The 10,355-nt window shown below is 48.2% G+C and overlaps 1 protein-coding gene across 1 annotated transcript in view; it reads left to right on the top strand.

Moving 5' to 3' along the window:
• STOML2 (stomatin like 2) overlaps positions 1-10,355 on the top strand; it is a 71,857-nt gene that overhangs the window by 58,946 nt on the left and 2,556 nt on the right. The window contains exon 8 of the mRNA XM_082256405.1: positions 4,953-5,032. Coding sequence (XP_082112531.1) covers positions 4,953-5,032 — 80 coding nt within the window. The remainder of the gene's footprint in view (positions 1-4,952; positions 5,033-10,355) is intronic.

The raw sequence follows: 10,355 nt of genomic DNA on the forward strand, positions 1-10,355 counted from the left end.
TAAGGCTCTATTTGCTTCTCTCATGGCGGCCCAGGCGATCGCAAGTTGGACGCAGATGCTTAGGCGCGTCCTAGTGGCCGATTCGGCCTCGGCGGCGACCCTGGACATGGTGGATCAGATCCACCAGGGTGTCATGTATCTGTGTGATGCGGACCTGGACCTGATTCCGTTGGCTGCACGTGTGCACAGCGTGGCGGTGTTGTCTCGCCGCCTGGTTTGGTTGAAATGTTGGTCGGTGGACCAATCTTCACGTAAAACCTTAGCCAATCTGCCTTATGATGGGTCTCGCCTTTTTGGGGAGTCCCTGGATGTGTTGATTAAGGGGATCACCGGGGGTAAGAGCACTCTCTTGCCCCATTTCCCCAAGGCTAAGGGGGCTTCTGGGAAGAAGCATGCGAATTTTCGGCCCCCTCAGGGGTCCTTTCGTGCCTTTCGGCCGCACTACAAGGGCAAACCGTTCAGGCCAGGGCTCTCAGAAGAAACCTGGTCTGGGAAACAGAAGTCCGGCCAATCCGGACCTGCGGCCCATGACAGTTCGGCCTGAAGGGGCGCCCTCACCCAGTTTTGGGGTGGGGGGACGCTTGTTCGGTTTTCTTCAGCCCTGGTTGGCCCGTGTGCGGGACAGATGGGTTCTGGAAATCGTTTGATCTGGTTACAAGATCGAGTTTCTCTCTCGGCCGGAGAGCAGATTTTTTCCCTCTAATCTGCAACTGTCTCCAGAGCGCCTGCGGGATCTGCGCCTGGCGGTGCGGGACCTGAGGGCTCAGGGAGTGGTGGTTCCGGTGCCTCATCGGGACAGATTTCGGGGGTTTTATTCCAATCTGTTCACCGTGCCCAGAAAGGAGGGCAAGGTTCGTCCGATTCTGGACTTGAAAGCTCTGAACCGCTCTGTGCGGGTTCGCAAGTTCCGCATGGAATCCCTGCGCTCGGTGGTGGCTGCCCTGGTTCCGGGGGAATTCATGGCCTCCATCGATTTGAAGGATGCGTATCTTCACATCCCCATATTCGAGGGTCATCAGAGATACCTTCGATTTGCCATTGCGGAGGATCACTACCAGTTCGTGGCGTTGCCCTTTGGGCTCGCCTCGGCTCCGCGGGTCTTCACCAAGGTGCTTGCACTGGTTCTGGCATTATTGAGGGCCCAGGGCATTTCTGTCCTGGGGTATCTGGACGACATTCTGATTCGGTCTGCGACCAGTCAGGGTCTGGAGAAGGACCTGTCTGTCACGATGCAAACTCTGCAGGAGTTCGGTTGGACGATAAATGTTCCAAAGTCGACACTGAGTCCGTCGGTTCGTCTTCCCTATCTGGGAATGATACTGGACTCGGTGCAGGCGAAGGTCTTCCTGCCGGAAGACAAACTCAGGACTCTTCAGGAGGAAGTCAGGTCCCTCAGGGACGTTCCGAACTCGTCTCTGCGGACGTGTATGAGATGTCTGGGATTGATGGTCTCGGCTTTCGAGGCGATTCCTTTCGCGCAGTTTCACACGCGGGGTCTCCAGGCGGAGATCTTGTCCAAGTGGGACGGGCGACCTCAATCTCTGGATCTTCAGATCTCGTTGAGTCATCGCACCAGGGAAAACCTTCTGTGGTGGCTCCAGTCCCCGTTGGTGTCCGGGGGCAAGTCGTTTCGTCCGATCTCGTGGACGATAATCACCACGGATGCCAGCCTGTCGGGCTGGGGTGGTGTTCTGGGCGTTCTGTCCGCCCAGGGGACCTGGTCGGAGGGGGAGTCTTCCCTCCCGATCAACATTCTGGAATTGCGTGCGATAAGGCTCTGTCTTCATCGCTGGACGGACCGGCTGCAGGGCTGCCCGGTTCGGGTGCAGACGGACAATGCCACGGCGGTGGCCTACATCAACCACCAAGGGGGCACCAGGAGTGCCCGAGCGGCTCGAGAAGTGGCCGACATTCTGTCTTGGGCCGAGACTCATGTCCCGGCGATAACGGCGGTTCACATTCCGGGAGTGGAGAACTGGCAGGCGGACTATCTGAGTCGCCAGACCCTGGATCAGGGGGAATGGTCTCTCCATCCGGCTGTCTTCCAGATGTTGTGCGCGAAGTGGGGTCTTCCAGATGTGGACCTGTTCGCGTCTCGCCTCAACTACAAGGTGAAGAGGTTCGTGGCAAGGACGCGCGACCCTCGGGCAGACGCAGTACAGGCTGATGTCCGCGTTTCCACCGATTCAGTTGCTGTCCAGGTTCCTTCGCAGGTTACACTCGGAACGCAGCACGGTGATTCTTGTGGCACCGGACTGGCCTCGCCGGTCCTGGTACGCAGACCTCGTGAATCTGGCGGTCGACGCCCCCTGGCGTCTGCCTCTTCGGGACGATCTACTGTCTCAAGGACCGATTTACCATCCTGCTTTACAGTCGCTGGCTTTGACGGCCTGGCTGTTGAGACCGAGGTCCTGAAGGAGAAGGGTCTCTCTCCAGAGGTTGTTCATACCTTGATCAACGCGAGGAAGTCTTCCTCGGGAAAGGTTTATTACCGTACTTGGAAGGCCTATTTTGCCTGGTGTGAGTCCAGGGGGTTTTCACCCCGCACGTACTCGGTTTCCCGTGTGCTGTCTTTCCTTCAGACGGGTGTCGATCAGCGTTTGGCGCTGGCTACGATAAAGGGTCAGGTGTCTGCGCTGGCCGTTCTGTTTCAACGTCCCGTGGCTTCCAACTCCTTGGTTGGCACTTTTATTCAGGGTGTGCGGCATCTGGTTCCTCCTAGGAGGGATCCTTTGCCCCCTTGGGACTTGAATCTCGTTCTATCTGCGTTACAACGTGCTCCTTTTGAACAGATCAGGGAGATCTCGTTGTCTATGTTGTCCAAAAAGGTCGCCTTTTTGGTGGCGATCACTTCGGCTCGCAGAGTGTCGGAACTGGCGGCTTTGTCCTGCAAGTCTCCGTACCTGGTTGTTCATTTGGATAAGGTGGTCTTGCGACCTAATCCTTCTTTTCTGCCGAAACGAGTTTCGGAATTCCATCTTAACGAGGATATTGTTTTACCTTCGTTGTGCACGAAGCCTAAACATCCAAAGGAAGTGAGATTGCACTCTCTGGATGTTGTTCGGGCGATAAGGGTTTACCTTAAATCGACTGAGTCTTTTCGTAAGACGGACTCCTTGTTTGTTCTTCCAGAGGGTCCTCGGAAGGGCATGGCGGCTTCGGCCTCCACCATCGCCAAATGGATCAGGCAGACCATTGAACAGGCCTATGCCATCTCTGAGTACGTCTTGGGCCTGCCGTCATGGGGCTTCTGTAGCCCAGGTGTGTAAGGCGGCGACTTGGTCGACCGTGCACACTTTCACAAAATTCTACAAAGTAGATGTTCAGGCATCGGCGGATGTTTCCTTTGGCCGCAAGGTTCTTAGTGCGGCTGTTCCATAGGGTCCCTTGTTGGGGACTCCTGGCTGTTGGGATAGTTTTTTTTGTATCCCCTGGTTTTTTGTCTTTTCCTGGGTTGTTGCTCCTGTTGAGCACTTATTTTTGCTGTTGCCCAGCTGGTTTCCTTCCTTTGGTAAGGTTCCTTTCTTTGATGTGGAGACTGCGTTGCCTTTCGGCGCGGATGCGTTTCATACCCCTCATGTTTGCACTGCTTTGGGACGTCCCCATATGTGACGAATATGAAGAGGCGGCGACTGTCGGAGGACGTAAGAGAAAACGGAATTTTTGTAAAATCTTACCTGTAAAATTCCTTTCTCTGAGTCCTCCGACAGTCGCCGCCCCCGCCCCTCTTTTGGGGTTTGAATGTATACTCTACTGCTATTCCACTAAAACTGAGTTATGGTTGCAGGAAGTAGGAGGGTATTGACTGAGGGGACCACCCCTTGAGGGTGGGATATGTTAAAGCTTTATTGTTAACATATTCTGTTGCCTAGCTACTCCTTCGGAGCAAAGTCTAATACCCCATATGTGACGAATATGAAGAGGCGGCGACTGTCGGAGGACTCAGAGAAAGGAATTTTACAGGTAAGATTTTACAAAAATTCCGTTTTTTGGCAACAATGCAAAACGTTATGTTTGGTGTAAAAGCAACACAGCTCATCACCCTGAACACACCATCCCTACTGTCACACATGGTGGTGGCAGCATCATGGTTTGGGCCTGCTTTTCTTCAAAAGTGAGTCTGCAAAAGACCTGAGACTGGGACGGAGATTTGTCTTCCAATAAGACAATGATCCAAAACATAAAGCAAAATCTACAATGGAATGGTTCACAAATAAACATATCCAGGTGTTAGAATGGCCAAGTCAAAGTCCAGACCTGATTCCAATCAAGAATCTGTGGAAAGAAATGAAAACTGCTGTTCACAAACGCTCTCCATCCAACCTCACTGAGCTCGAGCTGTTTTGCAAGGAGGAATGGGCAAAAATGTCATTCTCTCGATGTGCAACAAAACTGATAGAGACATACCCCAAGCGACTTACAGCTGTAATCGCAGCAAAAGGTGGCGCTACAAAGTATTAACTTAAGGGGGCTGAATAATTTTTCACGCCCAATTTTTCAGTTTTTTATTTGTTAAAAAAGTTTGAAATATCCATTAAATTTCGTTCCACTTCATGATTGTGTCCCACTTGTTGTCGATTCTTCACAAAAAATTACAGTTTTATATCTTTGAAGCCTGAAATGTGGCAAAAGGTAAAAAAGTTCAAGGGGGCCGAATACTTTCACAATGCATTGTAGATATAGATAGATATAGATCTATATATAGATATTCTGAGATTGAGATCTTTTGCCATTTAGTCCTCTATTGAAATGGTACCTGCAGTGACACATGCTGGGGTTATCGTAGCCTCTAGCAGAAGAAAGTCCTCCAGCACTGGCTTTGCGGCTCTGAGATTTCATGTGATGGATTACTGAAAGATCTGAAATGATGTGTCACAATATGCAATGTGATCTCTGCTGCCTTCTATCAATGCTGTGCCCTGTTTTATAAAGCTTCTGTGTCTTACCAACAGGTGAAGCAAATGCCATCCTAGCAAAAGCCAAAGCCAGAGGAGAAGCCATTCGGCTGGTAGCGGACGCTCTTACAAAGCAGGTAACACAATCACTCACCATTAGTGACAAGCGCGATGAGGTTAAAATCCCTTACCGGGTATTTATTGACGCCTGTGCCCCGCTGAGGATGTTCTCCTTTACTTTCTGCCCCCAAAACACAGCAGGGAGTGAGGGGAAATTTCTTCAAAGTGGGGGGGGGGGGGGGAAGGTCCCTACAATGGGGATTCGTAGAGCTTCCTGCTGTACATCCAGGAAGCTCAGATGTAAGTGCTGCAGGCCCGATTTCACCAGAGCGGCGGTTGTGTCTCGGCACCCTCTCCTCCTGGCCAGTCACAAAACACAGCCCCAGGTTTGGTTTTGTAAATGGCCAGGAGGAGAGAGAAGCAGAGACACTAGCATAGTGCTGGGGGGCTATGAGATCTGTAGGGCTGGTATCTGAGTGGCCTGGAAGTACAACAGAAGCTAGATTTCCCTGGCATGTAAACAAGCAGGGGAGGGGTGCTTTTGGGGTAAAGGAAAGTAGAACTGTGGTAAGTTTATTGTGTTCAAAGTTGGACTTTATTAACCACCTGCCAACCGCCGCACGACTATTTACTGTGGCGGTCAGCCCCTCACAGGCAGAGTGACGTAGGTCTACGTCGCTAGCATGTGAGGGTCTAGGGAGCGAGCATGCGCCCCCGCTCCCGAGTGGTCACGGACCCCCCCCGTGCGTGTGACCGGCGGACCCGATGTCCGCCGGTCACTCGGCGATCGTCGGGGTAGAGGGAGAAAGGCAGGCGGCTAATGTAAACAAGCCGCCTGTCATTCTCCCCGGTGTATGAATGATGATCATACGGTTCTACTATGTAGAACGGTTGATCACTGTTCATACATCTCAAGCCACAGCCAATCACAGTTAGAATCACGCCCCTAGGGACACACATAGCCCCTCCCTCTCAAAAAAGTTAACCCCTTCACTGCCAGTGTAATTTTACAGTAACAGTGCATATGTATAGCACTGATTACTGTAGAAATATCACTGGTAACCCCAAAAGTGTCAAAAATGTCAGTCAAGGGTCCGATCTGTCCGCCGCAATGTCGCAGTACCGCAAAAAAAATCGCAGATCGCTGCCATTACGCGTTAAAAACAACAAAAATGACAAAAATCTTTCCCTTTGTTAGTAAACGCGATAACTTTTGCGCAAACCAACCAAAATACGCTTTTTGCGATTTTTTTTTTTTTTTTTTTTTTTTTTTTTTTTTTTTTTTACCAAACATATTATGTAGCATAAAACAAATTAGCCGAAAATTTTAAAAAATTTTGATTTTTGATTTTTTTTTTGGGGGGAATTTCATATAAAAAAAATGTGAAAAATATTGTTATTTTTGCAAAATTGACGCTCTTTTTTTGTTTATAGCGCATGATCAAAAAATCGCACAGGTGATCAAATGCCACCAAAAGAAAGCTCTGTTCATGGGAAAAAGGACATCAAATTAGTTTGGGTACAGCGTCGCACGACCGCGCAATTGTCCATTAAAGTCACGCAGTGCCGAATCGCAAAATAGGCCCTGGTCAGGAAGGGGGTAAAATCTTCCGGGGCTTAAGTGGTTAAAGTCTTAAAAATATGGTCAAGCAACACCAGCTTGTATAGTCGCTGAAAATATTTATACTTTACAACAGCCAATGTGTTTAGGGGGCTCAGCACACCCCCTTCATCAGGGCTAGAAACCAGATAGTATGCACTGTGGATACGATGAATTTGGTTTTAACCCCGATGAAGGGGGGAGTGCTGAGCCCCCAAAAAGCGCTCGCTGTTGCAAAATACAGATCTTTTAGTGCCGGTTCACATTGGTGCGATCCAGGAACCCCTCTAATCCACTGCGGGTTCTCGCATCGCACCCGACTCGCAGGCAGTTCACACTGCCATATGCAAACTGCTGGGAGTGTCAATACAAAGTTAACGACACCCCCAGATTAGTTTGCATATCGCAGTGCGAACTATCAGTTCGGATAGGAATCAGATCGCATAAGTGTGATCCGTTTCTGGTGCGGACCAAAAAAAGGCTCCTGTGCGTCTTTGGTCCGAATGCAATGCAAATTTAGCCATACAATCTGTATGTGTGAAAACATATACCAAGGTATATTCCTCGCGCCAAGGAGTATTTTAGCAATTATAATATTTAAAGTATAAGGTGCAGCAGCAGCTATAGAGTAAGGAGATAAATGAAAATTTAGCCTTAATAATAAGGCCAGCTACAGCGCTTGCTGAGTGAAACCCTAGTGGTGAAATCAAATAATGGTTCACTAAACTGACAAATTAATAGAAAAATAAGCAAATAATATATGACAAGTGATAAATGTCCTAATTTACATCAGTGACTTTTACAATTCTAAATGAATATATAGTAGTAATAAATATATAGCGAATGATCAAATATGAAAATATTAAGTCCAAAGTAATGCCTCGTACACACGCATCGATTATTGGCCGTGAATTTTCGCCCAACGTCCGATCAGCAGTTTTTCGGCTTGTTAGTATGATGCTTCCGACAACCGACTTAATTTTCCGTCAGTCAGTACAGATTTCGGCAGACAAAAATCTGATGAGCAAGACTGGGCATGCTCAGAGAAGAAAAAACACACGGAAAGTAAACCATCACATGACATCACTTCTGAAGTAGATTTTTGTTGGCCGAGAAAATTCGTGTGCAGTCTAGGCACATTCCAACCAACAAAACACCACTCTGGACAAAAGTCGGACGATCGGTCGGCCGATAATCGTTGTGTGTATACGAGGCATAAGTGACTGCTGTGCCCAAACAGTTCAAATAATAAAGTCCTTGAGTTGAGTCCTTGAGTGTTTATCGAGTAGCTTCAAAAGTGCAGGTGCTCAAAAGTGGATATCCATAAATTCTGTGACATCGATTTTTTTCACCGTGGTGTGGGTAAATTAAATGACTTACCAGATCCAATGGGTCCTATATGCCTTATGGCATTAGGACCGTTCACGCTTAATTGCCCCCCCCCCCCCCCATGGGCTGGGTTCCCCTTTAAATTTCCAGTGGGCTGGTACAGGGTTCCTCCTCTCACCGGGGCAAGCAAACCAAGGGTATATAGGAGAAGAAAATGCTCCAGATGGTGTAGTAAAATTAAATGTTTATTACCCACAATGTGGGTTAAAAGCAGGTAAAATAGTGCAAGTAATAAAAAGCAGCTGTCGGCGGTCAGGTAGTGAGCTGCACGTCATCTCTGCAAAGTGGTGAGCGGAGCTTCCGGCTTGCGTGCCACCTGACGTGACGTAATTACGCTATGCGTTCCAAACTTACGCGTTTCATCACTTCCCGTAACGTCCTCAGAGATACAATCTGTATGGCCGAATTTGCATCGCACAGACATCGCATGTGATTTGCAGAGCAGTGCCGTGTGACTCACATGCGATGTCTGACATTGCATATGTGTGAACCGACACTTAGGACTACACAAGCCAGTGTGGTGCTCCTATCTTTTCAAGACCTTAGTAAACTCTTATGGGGGTCTGGCAAGAGAGAAGTCCCAATTGCTGGGGGTTACATACACTTTAACCCAGGGGTCGGCAACCCATCAAATCGCAATTTACTGACCCCTGGCTAAAAAAAAATGTAAATCATCAAATTTTATTCATAAATTTAGGCCAATATTAACATTCCAATACATATTTTTGGTAAAAAAAAAATAAAATAAATCCCAATAATTGGATATTGATTGTTTTGTGCAAAAGTTATAGTGTCTTGAAACTATGGAATATATACTAAAATTTATATTTATTTTTTACTAATAATGTCGGCGATCAGCGACTTATAGCGGGCCTGTGAAATTGCAGCGGGCAATCTGACACTTATGGGAACCAGTGACTCGAATACAGTGATCAGTGCAGAAATGTACTAATGGCACTGGCTGGGACGGGGTTAAACATCTAGGGCGATCAGAGGGTTAAATGTGTGCCTAACCAGTGTTTTGGTGTACTGTGTGTAAAGTTTATTCGTACATATATAACATTTTAAGATCTATGCTCGGGGAGGCATGTGCAAAGCCACCCCGTACACAACCAGAGATAAAATATTGATATATTGAATATTAAACAATGTTCACATTAGCAGCACTTTCAATAAGACAGAATTCCTCCTCTGTCATTCCAAATCCTTTAAATGTCCAGCAACATGCTATAAGATATTCCCAGGGAGTGTTGATGGGGGGGGGAAAAAGTTTTCAGATGTATAGTCCAAAGGACAAAGGTCCATAGAACCTATGGACTATACGTCTGAAAACTTTTTTTCCCCCATCAACACTCCCTGGGAATATATTAAAGCATGTTGCTGGACATTTAAAGGATTTGGAATGACAGAGGAGGAATTCGGTCTTATTGAAAGTGCTGCTAATATGGACATAGTTGATGTAGCCCCCTCCTAGGTAGGTGCTGGGAAAAGCATAGTTTTTTCTCTGCCTGCTTATCAGGGGAGCCTGATCAATAGTTAGGTCTGTTAAATGTGTCCATGTGTGATTCACTTTGTCTGAGGGATTGTCCCCGGTGTGTCCAATAGGGGAGCCTGTTGGGCAGTGGAGGAAACCCAGCCAGTGACACACAGGCTTTTGTGGCTGTCCCAGTGGGTTGGCACAAGAGTAGTGCGTCCTGGTATAGGACAGAAAAGCCAAGGGCACATGTGACAGGGTGTCTTTGGGCGGGAAGCCAGGTCCCAGGAGGAGGGTGACAGCTGTCTCTCCTCCTGTCAGTGTGGAAAGTGGTTACAGGCGGTCGGCCTAGTGGACCAGATGTGTGGTGCTGAGCCAGGAGGTCCAGTGGATACCGACAGTGGAGCAAGTGGCAGAGCAACCTGAGAAACAACAGTGTCCGCGAGTACCGGGAAGCTTGCCAGGGGTCTGCCCAGGAAGGGGACCACTTTGGGGAGAGCCAGTGGACAGGGGCTAGCATGCACAAAGTGACAAAGGGGGTGCCAAGTTGAGACCCTGAAGAGTAACTTTAACAGGAACCTATTCATCTATCTTCACTTCTGTGGCAAAGTGAAGCAGCGGCCTTGCCGCATACACTACAGTGAGTTGTCCTTAAGATTTGTGCATAGTTATAGTTGGAGTATCCCACTCATCCCTTCCCCTATCCCAGTCCTAAATAAAACACAAAAACCAAATCCCCTGGACTGCTCATTGTCTGAGCTGAACGTTAAAGTGATACGTTTTAACAGACTGTTGCTATGGGTAACCCAGGGGAATCCAATCTCAGCAGCTCCCTGGGGGGGCAGTGCTACATATAATATTCAATATATCAATATTTTCTATGGAAGCATGAATATATATATATATACAGTGGGTACGGAAAGTATTCAGACCCCCT

This window comes from Pelophylax lessonae, assembly GCF_965119305.1.
Source record: "Pelophylax lessonae genome assembly, chromosome: 1".
Classification (NCBI taxonomy): Eukaryota; Metazoa; Chordata; class Amphibia; order Anura; family Ranidae; genus Pelophylax; species Pelophylax lessonae.